A 17534-nucleotide genomic window follows, 5' to 3' on the forward strand; every position below is an offset into this window, starting at 1 on the left:
CTGCTTGCTTGCCTACCTCGATGAGGGACAGGTGTGCTCTCTTGGTTACAATCTATGTGAATTTCTTAATTGAACATGAAACTAGACTGGACAGTTTAGCTGTTTCTTTATTCAGCTCAGACCTTTGATCTCCAGTTTCCAGGAACAGGTAATCATCAGTCAATAACTTTCTTCTCATGGCATAGCTTCAAAAGGCTGCACTTTGCGTAACCAGAGTTGTACAATTTTCATTAATCACTCCTCAGGGATTTCCCCCACTTATTATCCCAAAAGTCCATGCCTGTCTGGCACATCTCAATCTGGCACATCCCACATGCCTGTGGGAAAGCTAAGGCCCAGGGGCCCGATGCAGTCCCTGGCTTGCCTGGATCCATCCCCTGAGACTCAGGGATTCCCACCCTTCCCCAGCATTGGGGAACCCACACTGTCACTCCAGTCCCGCCCCTCCGCCCCATGGGGCTCAAGTACACAAAATCCACTAGTGTGGTCCCCCCTAGGCTCTGGTGTATAAGGGGAATGTTAGATTAGAATAGTTTAATGGAAGCTGTGATTTTAAAACTAATTTTGCTACATTGGTGCGATTTTGTATGTGGATACTCTTAAAGTTATTTAAATATAGTTTATAGCACATTAGCATGTTTACACACAGGTCTAAAAGGGTGCCATTTTGTGTCTACACAAGTCCTTATATTTTGGAAAAAGAAAACCTTTGTGAAAGATTCCCCACTTTCAACTTGCAATCGAGCTGGGAGAGCTATGCGTCTACATCTGAACTTAAAAAGAGATTCTCTAGCAAACTCAGGGAAGAACAGACGAAGGCCTTATCTACTCTTCAGAGTTAAGTTGACTTAAGTTATGTTGATAATCAGGGCTTGATGAACGGCAGCGAAAGCCGCTCGCCAGCCCCACACTGCGCATGCACAAGACCCACATTGCGTATGCGCTCGCCGCAAATGAACGGGGCACCCGGCAGAAATCTACTCACCACGGGTGAGTAGATTCAATACTTTGTTGAGCCCTGTCAATAATCATAAACCATTGTAATTATATCACTTGTGCATGTGCACACAATGCTCTTTGTGTTAGCAGGACGCATCCACTCTTGGCACTCTAGCACCAACAGAAAGAGTGCACCATGGGTAGCAATCCCATTGTGGAAATCACTACTTTCTCCTGATAGGAGTTCTGGGAATGGATTGCAGCGCATCATGGGAATGGGATAATTGCCTCTATGATGTGGTTATATTAATCCCGTAACTATAGGGGCTTCCCACTGCATTGCATGTCATTTTTCAACTGTCCTAAAAACTTTTCTGTGGTTTGGCTCCTGCTCTGCTCACCAGCACTGTGATAAGCATTATGAACATACCACCATTGTTCTTGCAGTCTTTCATGAGCTTCAAATTTGAACAGGAATCTGTGCTGCCTGCTCTGCTGTGGAAAGAAATAATTCAGGATTGATATTGACATTCACAAAGCCACTGCGCATGGTGGTCCATCACAATTGGGATCAAGAAACAAACATTGAGTGGTGGGATCAGATTGTAATGCAGCTATGGGATGACAAGCATATCTGCGGCTGCAGAATTTCTTATGCCCAAAGCCACCTTCCTTGAACTGTGTGCGGAGCTCGTCCTCACCATTCAGTGCAAGGCCACCAAAATCAGAGCACTCCTAATGGTGGAGAAGTGAGTGGTGATCGCTGTGTGGAAGCTAACAACTTTCAAACAATTACAGGTGGGAGGTTGGGGTTTTGCAAGCATGTGGGGCCATTAAGCGCCCCCTGCTACAAAGAACTGTGACTCTGGGCAATGTGCAGGAAATCGTGAATAGCTTTGCAGAAATTGGATTTCCTAACTGTGGTGGGGCAGTGGATGGCAAGCATATCCCAATTTTGAACCTAGACAATCTTGTCACAGAGTACATCAACAGAAAAAGTTATTTCTCTAAAAAACAACAAATAGTCTGGTAGCACTTTATAGACTAACAAAACATGTAGATGATATCATGAGCTTTCGTGGGCACAGCCCACTTCTTCAGATGACCAGAGTTACCTGAAGAACTCTGGTCATCTGAAGAAGTTGGCTGTGCCCACGAAAGCTCATGATACCATTACATGTTTTGTTGGTCTATAAAGTGCTACCAGACTATTTGGTTTTTTTTTTCTGTAACAGACTAACTCGGCTACCCCCTGAGGTTTCTATTTTTCTAAGGTATTGCAGGTGCTGGTGGGTCACCAGAATCATTTCTCTGACATCAATGAGGGGTGGTCAGGGAAGGTGCATGACCCACACATCTTCAGGAACACTGGCCTATATAGAAAGCTGCATGCAGAGATTTACTTTCTGGACCAGAAGATTTCAACAGGGTAAGTGTAAATATCCATAGTGATCCCAGGAGATCCACCCATCCCTTATTCCCATGGCTCATGAAGCCATATACCAGAAACCCTGACAGCAGTAAGGACCACTTCAACAACTAGAGATGTTAGATATCGGATAATTGTGTAACTGCATGAATTCTTTTCAGTCACACCACTGTTCAATAGTCCCCAGGCATGGGACTGGCAGCCAGTGCGCTCTGCCTCAAATCCTGGGGAACCCCCTGCCATCCTGCACTGCTGCCTCTGTATCACATGCAGCAGCACGTGGTGCCAGGCGGGAACCAGTCTGTGAGGGGAGCCAGTTTAAAAAACAGACCGGCTGCTGTCACCCCATGCTGCTGCCTCTGTATCAGCTCCCCACGGATAGAGCTACTGCGGGGCGGGAGAGGCTGCTGTAAAGCAGCCTCTGTCTGTGGCAGCCTGGGATGGCTGTGGACATAGCCTGGTCTAGCAGCAGCCCGTCAGGCCCGAGCTTCCCATAGACAGAGGCTGTTCCATCTCCCACAGAGTAGCCTCTGTCTTTGGGGAGCTTGGGCCTGCTGTAGACAGAGGCTGCTTTGCGGCAGCCTACCTTGCCCACCCTCACAGTGTTACCTCTGATAGAGCAACAGTGTGAGGGGAAGGCGGCACCTTGGAGCTGGTGCTGGAGAGAGATGGCTTTTAAATCGGCTCCCCACCCCAGCTCCATCTTCCCCCCTCCTTGCTGTCTCTCAAACAGAGAAATGCATGTAGTCAATGAGATTAACTGATAAGACTAGGCTTATTGTTAACCATATATTCGACTACAAGTTGACATCCCTATCAACAACAGAATTGGCACATGCAGAATGACCACAGAATATATATTTGACAGATTATAGGGTCACTGACACATTAGATCTCATTGAAAATATTCTCATGGTCATAGCCATAGGCACTGACTTTTGTATTGCCAATGGGTGCTTTTGAACAAGTGTGTGTATTTGGGGAAACCGTGCTTCCAGAATTCTGTAAATGACACCAAGATTTTTCTTGATGGATAACAGCTAATGTAGGCACCATCATTTTGTATGTATAATTGAGATTATATTTTGCGAGGTACATTACTTTGCATTTAACACTGAATGTCCCAGTTTTGAGACCCCTTTGTAACTCTTTGCAGTCTGTTTTGACTATCTTGAGTAGTTTTGTATCATCTGCAGATAATTCATGAATATGTTGAACAGCACAGGTAGTAAATCACCTTGGGGACACCACTATTTCCTTCCATTCTGAATATGTACAATGTAATTCTTATTCATTTCCTATCTTTTAACTAGAATGCCTGGCAATGTTTTTGGGATCATCTAATAATCCTTAATTTAATGAGAAGCATTTTATCTTAACCATCCTGCCTCTGTTTATAAACAAACTCCCTGCGCCACTGGCAGAGTTGTTAGTAGCACAGAACTTGTAACATTCCACTTAAATTCTGGATCCTAGGTGCTGATTACCCTCTATTTTTTCTGTGGGTGTTTGAGGCCTGGAGGGGACCCATGGATTGGGTGCCTATATGATGATAGCAGCCTGCTGTGCTTTGTCTAATATTTAGGAAGCAAAGGGGGAAATGTTTTCCCACTGATGGAGGACTAAGCTGGGTATCCTGGGAGCTAATTTTGAGCAGCCAGACTCCAAAGCCATGACAGGGCCTCAGGGAGGGGGAGCGGGGGTGGCTATTTGAATCGGGGAGGCTTTGTAGCAGCGTTTTGATACTAAGTCCCAGTAATATATCTTACTGTAATTAAGGCATTCTTTCCTTGCCATTTGGGGAGCCACTATAATGATTCTGGCCTGAGCATTAATGGTAGCCTGCAAATGTGTTGAATGCCACTCTATATGATTTTATTTATCATGAAACAGCAATGCACAGATTAACATTTCTTACAAGGCACATGACCATAATCACCACTCTCTGAACTAAGGATCTCATAGCTACATGAAAGTCCAGGAGAATGTCCATAGGGGTGGACCGCAGGATACTGCAATGGGCCAGGAATGTGAGAACAACATGTGAGGGAGGGGGAAGGGAGTTTGAGAAGGCAAGGAGGGAAGTTCTGTATTTGCTTCAAGAAGAATCAAGCACAGATGTGTTCTGCCTGTACCACAATCAGGGATCTTAGCATCTCTGTTTGGTCCTCCCAGGAGTTTTATGATCCACTCATGTCTCAGTCTCATCTCCAGGCCATCCATTTCTAGTTTTTTGTTTCTCTCCATTCATCATGCCCACTATTGGCCAGATTGATGTTTGAAGCAATTATGATAGAGGTGTTCCACCAGTAGGTAGGAGTTATCCCTCTAGGGCACAGCTAGGCTGCGTCTAGACTGGCATGATTTTGTGCAAATAATTTTAATGGAAAAGTTTTTCTGTTAAAAGTATTTGTGCAAGAGAGCGTCTATACTGGCATGTGCCTTTGCGCAAAAGATTTGCTTTTGCGCAAAAGCATCCGTGCCAGTGTAGACGCTCTCTTGCGCAAGAAAGCTCCGATGGCCATTTTAGCCATCGGGCTTTCTTGCGCAAGAAATGAACGTGGCTGTCTACACTGGCCCTCTTGCGCAAGAATACTTGCGCAAGAGGGCTTATCCCTGAGCGGGAGCGTCGGAATATTTGCGCAAGTACCACTGATTTTGTACATTACAAAGTCAGTGTTCTTGTGCAAATACTCACGGCCAGTGTAGACAGGCAGCAAGATTTTGCGCAAAAGCAAACGCTTTTGCGCAAAATCATGCCAGTCTAGATGCAGCCCTAAAGAAGCAAAAGAAACAATATACTGTACAGAGTCAGTACTATTTGCGCACTCGGCCTTGAATCACAAAATACACACAGCCCTTCCTCACTTTCCCAAGGCAAGCACACAGGGTGGCCAAAGCACTAAATCTGGTGAGTTTGGCCTGGTGTGGGAGAGGGCAAAAAGGCACAAAAGGTTTGGGTGGTTTCACAAGGGGATCAGCACAAGTCCCTGGAGAAGCTACTCTGGATACTGGCGCTGATTTCCACAGGCAGGGGTAATCAAACCTGAAACCACACTACTGAGGGTAACCGAAGGTGCAAAAATGCATCACCTGCATACGTGCAGCTTTAACAGGTCTGTCTGCTGCTCACTTGTGTGCTACTATAGTTCCTCCAGAAGTAATCGTTGGATTAGGATCTCAATGTTTCTCACAACAGGAAAGAAACAAAGCAGCTTTGCTATGGAACCTTCAGCAGAGTATCTACAGGATTGTTTCCCAGAGGAAGATTCCAAGGAGATGTCCGTGTGCATTAACAAACCCCCTCCCCTGAGCAATGCAACTGACAGCTGGGGGAGCGGAATGGGCTGGGACCAGGTTGCTTCACTTTCCACCGCCACTGAGTGCAGAAGCAGGCCTTTTTTCTACAGCCCTCTTGCTAGTCCACTGGGTTTCCCAGGATGGTTGCCCCAAAACATCCAATGGACGGGACGGACTCACCAACAGCTTGACTCTTCATGCCCCTCTCCCATGCATCATCCCTGGGCTAGACACTTCTAGGCTACATCTACATTGGGCGTTCTTGCGCAAGAACATATTCAAATGAGGCACGGCGATGAATATTGCCACGCCTCATTGGCATACTTAATGAGCTGCCAGTTTTGCGCAAGTGGCTTTTGCACATGAAGGAGCAGTCTACACTGCTCCTTAGCACGCAAAACTCCCCTCTTGCGCAAGAGCCGTTCTGCCACTTATTTTCAAGCAGAACGGCTCTTGCGCAAGAGGGGATTTTTGCGCAAGAAGGAGCAGTTTAGACTGCTCCTTCTAGAGCAAAAGCCCCTTGCGCAAAAATGGCAGCTCATTAAATATGCCAATGAGGCACTGCGATATTCATCACCGCACCTCATTTGCATATGTTCTTGCACAAGAAAGCGCAATGTAGACGTAGCCCTAGAGTTAAAAAACGGTTCTGGCTCTCCATGCCACCAGAGAAGCCAGGCACTTGTCCCACATCCTCCTCCAACTTGACTTCCTTGTCCACCACTTTGTTCTTGGGGTTGACTCCGCTGATTATAGTCATCCTGAAATATCCACAGGATTTTTGGCAGTGGAAGTTGGGTTGCTGCTAAGGATGGCATGCAACTTCTTGTAGAAGTGGCATGTTTTTGGCCCTGTACCAGAGTGATGGCTGGCCTCCCTTGCCTTGTTGTACACCTGCCTCAGTTCCTTAATCTTAGTACAGCACTGCTGTATGCCTCTTCCATGCCATGGACAATCTGCTCATTGATATCAAAGTTCCTATGACAGGATCAACACTGCAACTGAACAGCCTCCTCTCCCCACATGAAACAGATCCAGCAACTCCAATGTACAGGCAGTCCCCGAGTTACGCGGATCCGACTTATGTCGGATCTGCAGTTACGAACGGGGCTTTTCTTGCCCCGGAGGGCGGGAGCGGTGGGACGCCCAGATGCGCCGTGGTCCCGCCGCCCGCGTCCTCCGGGGTGAGAAAAGCTGCTCCACGTCTCCCTGGTCTGCTGGTCTGGTCTGTCCCACTGGCCGCGTGCTGTCCCACTGGCCGCGTGCTGTCCCACTGGCCGCGTGCTCCGCGGCTTTGCTCCGCGTCTCCCTGGTCTGCTGGGGGAAGCCCCCCCCAGAAGACCAGGGAGACGTGGAGGATGCGGGCGGGACCGCAGCGTGTCTCGGCGGTCCTGCCACCTGCGTCTCCCTGGTTTGCTGGGGGGGGGGCGCACTAGACCACGCTTTTCTCGCTGACGATGCCTGGGGTAGAGCAGCTGGGGCGCTGCCGGGTTGGTCCCGCAGCGCCGCTCCTCGGCGCTACTGGACCAACCCGGCAGCACCCCAGCTGCTCTGCCCCAGGCGTCCCCAAGTCAGCCGCTGCTGAAACTGACCAGCAGCTGACTACAGGAAGCCCGAGGCACAGTTGCGGGGACCTACCCGGCAACGCCCCAGCTGCTCTGTCCCAGGCGTCCAAATTCAGCTGCTGTTGACACTGATCAACTCTGCCTCGGGCTTCCTGTAGTCAGCCGCTGGTCAGTTTCAGCAGCGGCTGAATCTGGACGCCAGTTCCGACTTACGTACAAATTCAACTTAAGAACAAACCTACAGTCCCTATCTTGTACGTAACCCGGGGACTTCCTGTACAACTTGTTTGCTGTGGAAAGCCAGCATGGTCAGCTGGGAAGATGAAATGTGTGCTGTCCACTCTGAGCAAATAAGTGGAATTTCAAAAATTCCTGGGGCTTTAAAGGGGATGGTCACTTTGCTATTTATATTGTTGCAGAGTAGAGTAGTGGAAACTGCCTATCAGAGTGGTCATGATGGGCTTGTGGGACACCTCCTGGAAGCGACATAAGCAAATGCAGTATCTATACTATGTTTTAGCTTTGTTGCAAAAGCTCTATGCCAGTCGCAAAGGTGACCTTATTATGCTGGTGTAGCAAAAGTTACATCAGGGGAGGAGCTCTGTTGGATGTATCTCTTCACTCTTTTGTTAATGAAACCTGAAGCTTGGTGACAATACTGTATAGTGTAGACAAGACCTTAATCTTAAAAATATGATCTTGATAAGTTAAAACATAAGCAGGAAAATAACTAACAATAATGACAAAACCCAAAACATTTTATACATCAGTATTTCTCAAACTGTGCTCCACGGAGAGACAACTCCAGGGGCTCTGCGAGGTTGACAAACTGGAAACATCGATAGGTACAACACATATAATCAGTGGACCGCTGGGGCTCTGCATAAATTTCGACACATGTAAAAGGCTCTGGAGCCCAAAAAGTTTGAGAACCGCTGTTATACATCATTAAAAAACGGCCACCTTAAAATCATTCAAAAACCAAAGATTGTGCGCCAAAAACATCTTACCTATCTAAAATTCAGAACCAAGGACGAACTGTCAGCTAATAAAAGCCCAGTGAATGGCAACAGAAAGGGTCTTTGGCTTTGCTGCCTGATTTGTGAGCACGTTGAATTCACATTTTGAAAGTTTCCTCTGCAGCCCCCTGCTCCGGGCTAGACAAGTTGCGGTTGGCAGAAGGAAAGCACCTGACGTGGTCCCAGCGGCAGCAGGACCCGTACGACACAGGCCAGGAACGCAGGGTACGTTTTAAATCCCAGGCCCGTGGCGCTGCCTGGCTTCCCTGCATCCCTGCGCAGCGCCGCAGGGGCGGGGAGAGGTGCCCGCTGCTGCCCGGGCCGCCTGAGTCACTGGAGCCCCGCCCAGCAAAGCAGCGCGAGGAGAGGATCCGGCTCCTTCGCCCGGCAGGGCGATTCCGGCCCGGAGTTTCCATCCCGCACGGCCAGACCCGGCCCCTATCGCGCAGCACGCAGGGGCCAGGCGCATGCGTCCTGGATGGAGTTCTCGCGACGGCGGCCCGAAGAGCCGTCACAGGGGCGCGGGGTGAGCCAGGTGGGCGCGCGGGCTCGGCGGGACAGACGCGCCGTTGGGGGCGGGCTGAGGCGCCTGGACTCCCCCCTCCCCCGCGCGATTTCCACAGAACGAGCCATCCTGGCCAGTCCCGGCGCCTCGCCGACCCCTCCCCCCCCCCCCGGGCCGCGTCCCGTCACGTGACTCCGGCGGCGGCGAGAGGCCGTTGGGCGAGCGGGTCGCGGCGCGCGCGGGGCCGGGGTCTGCGCGGTGATGGGCGGCGGCCGCGAGCCCGGCCTGGCGGGGGGCGGGGGGGCTGATGCGCTGCCCTGCGACCCCCGCGGTCCCTGCAGCTAAGGGGGAGGGGTCGCTGTCGCGTTCCCCGGGAGCTGGGCTCCCCGTCGCTCCCGCGCGCCTGCGCTCGGCATCGCCCGGCCCCTCCCTCGGGCGTGGCGGGCTCCGATGCCCGGGGAGAGGCTGATGCCGCCGGCGGGGCAGGGAGCCGACGATAGGTGGCGCCCTGCGCAGGTGCAACGTTTGCACCCCTGGCCACAGATGTGGGTTTCCGCGCCTGTCGGGATGTGCAGGGCTCGGATCACAGGAAGCTCTGCAGTGAGTGACAGCTCCTCTTGGTGCCACTTTGGCCTGCCTTGCTCAGAATGGGGTGGGGAAGCGATACTGGTAAAAACCCAGTACAATAGTAACCAGTTAAACAATTAAAATCATATCACTTAACTGGTTAACCATGGTGGGCAGGGGCCTGCTGGTGGGGCTTGCCACAGCTGTGGGTAGGGGGGCTGTTCTGGCTGGCTAACTGGTTACTGGGTAATCATATTGATGAGCCTACTGCTTATTGGTTTACCAGTTAACCTCTGTATTTGTATTGTCTCTTTGCGTGACAAGTCCCTGGGTACAGTCTGGACTATGAGTGCTGTGCTCCTTTAACTCCAGTCTGGGTTTTCTCACATAATGCTTGGACAGTGAGAAGCAACAAAATCCTCCAAGTGCTGTTATCACTCAGTCATGGCAGGGAGAGGAGCACTTAAGTTGCATAAATGCTCTCTATGCCACAAATGGGTACATGGAGACAAACACTAGCAAATCACCTCATCAGAGAACAGTGGGCATGCAACAGCCAATGTAATCTGAGCAGATTCTTCAATCGCTTTAGACAAACTCACTGTTAAGGATAAAACATTCAAATAAAAATAAGTGTCAGTCACAGAAAAATAGATTGTAAGTTATTATAAGTAGTAGGCATATAGGACAAAGATGATTACAAAAGAAATAAAAGCAAATCCAGTCTAAATTCTAAATGTTATCAGACTAAGCAAGATTTGAATCAAACAGCTTTTCTGATCCCACTAGATGTTGCATTCTTTTGCAGTCTTTAATACACAGGCTGAATTTCCTCAGCCTGGGACCGGTCTCCTTAGTTTGAAGTCTTTGTCTTTCCAGCATTTTTGTTGCTGGTCAGTAGCTCATGATGGGTTCTTCATGCATGTTTGAATATGGGTCACCTTTGTTGTCAATTATAAGGTGGTAGTGGGCCTCTCTCAAACTCACAACATATTTCAGTAACAGTAAAGGAAAATCTCATAACTTCATACACAATAGGGCTATGTCTACACTGGCCCCTTCTTCGGAAGGGGCATGCTAATTTTGAACTTGGGAATAGGGAAATCCGTGGGGGATTTAAATATCCCCTGCCAGATTTAAATAAACATGGCCGCCGCTTTTTTCCCGGCTTGGGGAAAAGCCGGAAAAAAACGTCTAGACTGGTGCGATCCTCCGGAATAAAGCCCTTTTCCGGAGGATCTCTTATTCCTCTCTTTCAAGTAGGAATAAGAGATCCTCCGGAAAAGGGCTTTATTCCGGAGGATCGCGCCAGTCTAGACGCTTTTTTCTGGCTTTTTCCCAAGCCGGGAAAAAAGTGGCGGACATGTTTATTTAAATCCGGCAGGGGATATTTAAATCCCCCGCAGATTTCCCTATTCCCAAGTTCAAAATTAGCATGCCCCTTCCGAAGAAGGGGCCAATGTAGACGTAGCCTAACAGTATGCATAGTTTGCCAGAACAATGAGTTCAGTAGATCATGACTCTTCATAAATACCTTACAAGGCAAGAAATATGTGTATGATAATCAAGTAATTAAAATGGGAGTCCTACTTTAAGGTACAGTGCATAACACCAACTTCTTTTGAGTCCTCCCAGATACCCATAATGGTAGGGACAATTTTTTCCATCCATGTGTGGATTTTTTCTAGCTATTTGAGGAATAATTGTTTACATGCACTGAGACATGAGAAATACAGAGTCCAGTGCTAGCGCTGTGTAGTACCTGCAGTATGAAACAAGAGCTCAAGGTGGTGGTACGGAGTTGCTTTAAGGGCAATCACTGCAGCAGGGTATGTTCAAGTTTGCAGACAGCCTGAGACAATGGCTCTGAGAAGGGAACTGACTGTGGCATCTCCATGCATGTTCATCTCCCAGACCCACTGCTCTTGGAGACTACGCACTTCACCCCAGCAAGAGGTGGGACAGAGCACAGCCATCCAGTAGAGTAGAGAAAACAAACTAGTTGTGGACACTCTGCTGGATAGCTGGGCAGCATTTGAATTGTTCCTGAGTGGCTGCACAAGCACACAGATTACTGGAAACATTGGTAGAACTGATGATAATGTGAGCTGGTCTGCTCTGGTGTTAGATGTGAGCATGTATGTAGCATTTTTGAGCAAGAAAGAGTGAGCTTCCTAGCCCAGGATTATAATACTTGGGCAAGTACAGGGGTGAGTAATAATTGTTAATGGAGGGCCATTACAAGATTTTGGCAAATGGTCAAGGGTTGCACTTCTGTGGAGGCGGTGTGGAGTAGTAATGTTATGTAGGTGACTACACAATTAAACGATAAGCCTGGGTATATCAGTTAATATTGTCAGCTACATGCATTCCCTACAGCTTGCCTTTGTAACAGAGCAGGAGATGGTTCCCATGAGGATTTGGTTTAAAAGCTGGTTCTCCACACACCAGATCTGCTCCCTTCCCCCCCCCCCCCATATCTGATAGGGAGGCAGCAGTGTGGAATATGAGGAGGGCAGGCTGGAGCTAATATGTGAGAGGAGCCGGCTTACAAGCTGGTTTCCCGCAGGACCAGCTCCCTGATGCTTCCCCCCGCCCCCTTGCCTCTTTCTTCACAACTGTGAGGACCAGAATCATTTTTTTTAAATGCTGTTTTAGATTCTGGAGCTGGGGTTCTAAACACATGGCTGTATTTGTGCTTTAATCTGTCTCTGTCCATACATATATCTGAAAAGATAAAACTTTAGAAGCCTGGCAGAGCATGTTTATATGTATATTTTATGCCTGGTGGCAGCGCTCTGGGGAAGGTCACTTCTCCCATCCCCAATTGAAGCCTAATCTTAAGAAAACACAATAAATTAGCCTGGAAATTCAAAGTTCAACATCTAGATTACTGAAAAGAAACCACCAAAAACACAAACATTTAAAATATGCATGTATCAATAAATTAAATAAGAATTCTTGTGTCTTGCATCCAACTAAAGTAATACTTCATATATATTTTTGTAGCATTTCTAGTACTTTTCATCTCTTTTAAACTTTAAACATGGACACCGAACCCGAGGTAAAGAAAGAGAAGAAGCAGCATCAGCATCCTTTCTACTGCAATGTGAGTACATCATATTATTAAGGGCCTTTGACAAAATGTATTTTTATCCATCATTGAAGGGTTTGAGAGTAAAATCAAAGAGTTTTGGAAGTTTAGGTTTAAAATGGCTTGTGGCAGCATCTGGGTTGTGATTTTCCCAACTAGTATCCAGGTTCTGGGAACCCCTCTTCCCTTGCCCCCATTTTGTAATTTACTGGTGTAACCCCTATCATTAAAGCCCTAACAAATTCACAGCCATGAAAAATGCATTGTGGAGCATGAAATCTGGTGTGTCTCCCCCCAGTAAAATTTGGACTTTTGTGTTCAGTCTTTTGTGTGCTTTTATCTGATACTATACAGATTTCATGAGGAAGACCAGTATTTCTCAAATTGGGGGTCATAACTCAAAAGGGAGTTTCAGGGGCTCAAAGGGTTATTTTAGGGGGGTTGCAATATTACCAATCTTAATTCTGTGCTGCCTTCAGATCTGGGTGGGTGGAGAGTGGAGACTGTTTGCTGGGTGCCCAGGTCTGAAAGCATCACTCTAACAGCCGCAGTGAAGAAGTAAGACTAGCAATAGCCATCCTTAACTTCTGTGCTGCTACCTGCAGAGCTAGGTGGCTGGAAAGTGGCTGCTCCTGACTAAAGGTCCAGCTCTGCAAGCAGCAGCACAGAAGTCCATATCAAACCATGCCATCTGTCTGTGCTGGTGCTGGCAGTCACTCTGCCTTCAGAGATGTGGTTCTGGCCAGTATCCACTGTTCTCCAGCTGCCCAGCTCTGAAGGCAGGGTCATTGCCAACAGGAGCCCAGAAGTAAGGGTAGCAGTACCGTAATTCTCCCTACAACAGGGGTGGGCAATACTTTTTTTGGAGGGGGGGCACTTTACAAATTTCTGAAGTGGTCATGGGCTGCCCTGGAAGGGTCAGGACCTTAGGCGGAAAGGGTGGGATCAGGTGGCTTCTTGTGCTCCCCTGCGCTCAGACTCTGATTGGCCTGGGGCAGAGGGAGCACATGAAGTCTTTGCCCCTTGCCCCTCAGTGCCTAGAGAGAACTGCCAACTTCCTTGTTTCCAGGTTTCAATTGGCCTGGGGGAGGGGGAGTGGTAGAAAGGTTACGGGCCAGATCACCAGCGTGACGGGCTGGATCCAGCCCATGTAGACTGTCTTGCCCATCCCTGGGGTAAGGGATTCAGGTGCAGGAGGACCTGTGAGGTCTGGGAGGGAGTTTGGGTGAAGGAGGCAGTTGTGACCTGGGGCATGGGATTGGAATGCAGCCATTTGAGTTGTGATCTAGGGCAGAGAGGGTTGTGACCTGGGGCACAGGATTGGGGTGCAGGGGTTTGGGTTGTGACCTATGGCAGGAGGGGGCTGTGACCCAGGGCAGGAGACTGGGGTGCAGAGCAGGGTGCAGGGGTGTGGGCTGTGACTTAGGGCAGGGGATTACAGTGCAGGGGTTTGGGGTGCAGGGTCTGGGAGGAGGGTTTGACTTATGTGGGGTAGAGGAGTAGGAATGGAGGAGGTTTAGGAAGAGGCAGGCTCTGGCTTTGAGACTTAACCGTGAGACTCCTGGCCAGCAGCCCAGCTCGTTTCTCAGGTAGGAACTTGCCCTTCCCCTGCACAGGCAGCAGGGCTATGTGCTCTTTGAACAAGAGCTGAGGAGAAGGGGGAGTAGTGCTTCACGTGCTGCCTGTTTTTCAAACAGGTAGCTCCCATAGGCCAGAAACCAGACAATGGGATTGTGCTGGGGGCAAGAGCAGCCAGCCCATGAACCACCACTCCTCCCTCCCCCAGTCTCCCTGCTGCGTCTGCGAGCCAGATCCAGCCCACAGAGGGTGTTTTGCTAAGGCATGCCTTACAATAACCCTGTGACCACTCTGCTGTCCACACACAGAGTTATTTTTTTGGGTCATTATGCCACCATGAAATTTTAGATTTAAATACCTGAAATCATGAAATTTACCATTTTTTAAAAAAAATTTGTGGGCATGAAACTGACCAAAATGGGCCATGTTGTTGATAATACCCTACCTATCATATTTCTAGCTTGTGCCAGTACAAGATCTTCCTGTGCAGATGCTTGTCACTTTTTCCCCTCTATTAAAATGGGAATCCAACACTATTAGACCAGCTATTTCTGACTATAGACTTTGTGCATAATCTCCTTTTAGATATAATATCTTTTTGCTTCTAAAGGTCAGAAGAGAGGAAAATGTTTGAATGAATGAATGAATGAATGTTTTAATGAATCTCTACAGATTCTTTAAGTTGCCACATGTGTCTGGAATCTGCAGTGATTTAATACCTAACTGTAGAGTCTTTCTTTAATACATGTACACTGCTACACATACCCAAATACCATTAGTTAATATTTAAGGTTGAGTGTGGTGGTCATGCATGTCATGTGTGTTTGGATGTAAGAGGGAAATTATGGAAGTGCTCAATTCTGTTAGTCTTAAGTCTTCATTAAGATACACCTACAAGTTTAAGGATATTTTGAGGATTTTATAGATATAGTTTTATCCTCTGATGATACCCTGGATGAAACAAACAAACCAACAAACAAACAAACAAGGATATGTCTACACTGAAGTTGTATCTGAGATTGCAGATCATGCATGCCTACCCGAGCTACAAGCTTTCATCTGTTTATCACAAGTCTGTATACAGGCAGTCCTCGGGTTACGTACAAGATAGGGACTGTAGGTTTGTTCTTAAGTTGAATCTGTATGTAAGTCGGAACTGGCGTCAGCCGCTGCTGAAACTGATCAGTTTCAACCGCGGCTGAATCTGGATGCCAGTTCTGACTTACATACAGATTCAACTTAAGAAACCCAGGCATCCCCAAGTCAGCTGCTCCTGTAGTCAGCTGCTGGTCAGTTTCAGCAGCGGCTGACTTGGGGAAGCCTGGGGCGGTGCTGCTGGGTTGCTCCAGTAGCGCGGCTCCTCATAGAATCATAGAATAATAGGACTGGAAGGGACCTCGAGAGGTCATCGAGTCCAGCCCCCCGCCCTCAGGGCAGGATCAAGCTCTGTCTACACCATCCCTGACAGATGTCTATCTAACCTGTTCTTAAATATCTCCAGAGAGGGAGATTCCACCACCTCCCTTGGCAATTTATTCCAATATTTGACCACCCTGACAGTTAGGAATTTTTTCCTAATGTCCAATCTAAACCTCCCCTGCTGCACTTTAAGCCCATTACTACTTGTCCTGTCCTCAGAAACCAAGAGGAACAAATTTTCGCCTTCCTCCTTGTGACACCCTTTTAGATATTTGAAAACCGCTATCATGTCCCCCCTTAATCTTCTTTTTTCCAAACTAAACAAGCCCAGTTCATGAAGCCTGGCTTCATAGGTCATGTTCTCTAAACCTTTAATCATTCTTGTCGCTCTTCTCTGTACCCTTTCCAATTTCTCCACATCTTTCTTGAAATGTGGCGCCCAGAACTGGACACAGTACTCCAGCTGAGGCCTAACTAGTGCAGAGTAGAGCGGCAGAATGACTTCACGAGTTTTGCTTACAACACACCTGTTGATACAACCTAGAATCATATTTGCTTTTTTTGCAACAGCATCACACTGTTGGCTCATATTCAACTTGTGGTCCACTATGACCCCTAGATCCCTTTCCGCCATGCTCCTTCCTAGACAGTCGTTTCCCATCTTGTATGTATGGAACTGATTGTTCCTTCCTAAGTGGAGCACTTTGCATTTCTCTTTATTAAACCTCATCCTGTTTGCCTCTGACCATTTCTCTAACTTGCTAAGGTCATTTTGAATTATGTCCCTATCCTCCAAAGAAGTTGCAACCCCACCCAGTTTGGTATCATCTGCAAACTTAATAAGCGTACTCTCTATCCCAATATCTACATCATTAATGAAGATATTGAACAGTACGGGTCCTCGGCGCTACTGGAGCAACCCAGCAGCACCTCAGCTGCTCTGCCCCAGGCGTCCTGATTCAGCCGCTGCTGAAACTGACCAGCCGTGGCTGAATCAGGACGCCTGGGGCAGAGCAGCTGGGGTGCTGCCGGGTCGGTCCGGAGCAGCGCTGCGGGACCAACCCGGCAGCCCCCAGCTGCTCTACCCCAAGGGTAGGCAAAAAAAGCCTGGTCTGCTGGCGGGGGGGGGGAGCACTAGCTGCACCCCCCCCCCCCCCCAGCAGACCAGGGAGACGGGGGTGGCGGGACCTCCCAAGTCCTCCACGGCTTTGCTCCGTCTCCCTGGCTGTCCCACTGCTGACGTGCTCCAAGGCTTTGCTCCCCATCTCCCTGGTCTGCTGGTCAGACCAGGGAGACGGGGAGAAAAGCCGCAGAGCACGCCCGCAGCGGGACAGCCCAAGCACGCCTGGGCTGTCCCGCTGCGGGCATGCTCCGCGGCTTTGCTCCTGTCCCCCTGGTCTGCTGGGGGGGGGGTCCAGCAAAGCTGCTGGACCCCCCCAGCAGACCAGGGACACCCGAGCAAAGCCGCCGCCTGGGCGGCTTTGCTCCCGGGCAAACGAGCAAACCCGCCCTGGCGGCGGCTTTGCTCTGGTGTCCCTGGTCTGCTGGGGGGGTCCAGCGGCTTTGCTGGACCCCCCCCCCAGCAGACCAGGGAGACCAGGAGAAGCTTTTCTCGCCCCGGAGGACACGGGTGGCGACCCGCCGCCCGTGAGCTCCGGGGCGAGAAAAGCCCCGTTCGTAAGTGCGGATCCGACATAAGTCGGATCCGCGTAAGTCGGGGACTGCCTGTAGATATGATGCTGCTGCAGTGCTGAACTTCAGTGGGACTTTATAAGGGCACTTGGAATCCTGGTTTTGGAATACTGTTTCTAGCTCATGCTGAAGGCATTGCTGTTGGTAACTTAGATTAAAGCTAAAGCAGGTATATACCAGAGTTGCAATTGCACCTCCAGTTGCAGTACAGTAGAACCTCAGAGTTACAAACACCTTGCTAATGGTGGTGGTTCTTAACTCTGAAATGTTTGTAAATCTGAACAAAGGTTATGGTGGTTCCATTAAAATTTTACAGCTTGAACATTGACTTAATTCAACTTTGAAACTTTACTATGCAGAAGAAAAATGCTGCTTTTAATTATTTTAATTGAAATGAAAGAAGCACAGAAAGTTTTCTAATTTTGTC

At 48.7% G+C, this 17534-nt stretch overlaps 1 protein-coding gene across 3 annotated transcripts in view; it reads left to right on the top strand.

Annotated features, from left to right (window-relative positions):
- Window positions 1-8497: 8497 nt before the first annotated feature.
- The window catches only part of LOC102445275 (uncharacterized), a 63309-nt gene continuing 54272 nt past the window's right edge, over window positions 8498-17534 (top strand). The window contains exons 1-2 of one of the 3 annotated variants that reach the window (XM_014581786.4): window positions 8498-8787; window positions 12334-12433. In XM_014581786.4, the coding sequence (XP_014437272.1) occupies window positions 12371-12433 (63 nt within the window). In that variant the 5' untranslated portion in view covers window positions 8498-8787; window positions 12334-12370. Of the gene's footprint in view, window positions 8788-8906; window positions 9358-12333; window positions 12434-17534 lie in introns of those variants that run through there. The other 2 variants (XM_006113053.5, XM_006113054.5) reach the window with 2 other exon arrangements.

Source organism: Pelodiscus sinensis, chromosome 2 (assembly GCF_052426305.1).
Source record: "Pelodiscus sinensis isolate ZL-2025 chromosome 2, ASM5242630v1, whole genome shotgun sequence".
Classification (NCBI taxonomy): Eukaryota; Metazoa; Chordata; order Testudines; family Trionychidae; genus Pelodiscus; species Pelodiscus sinensis.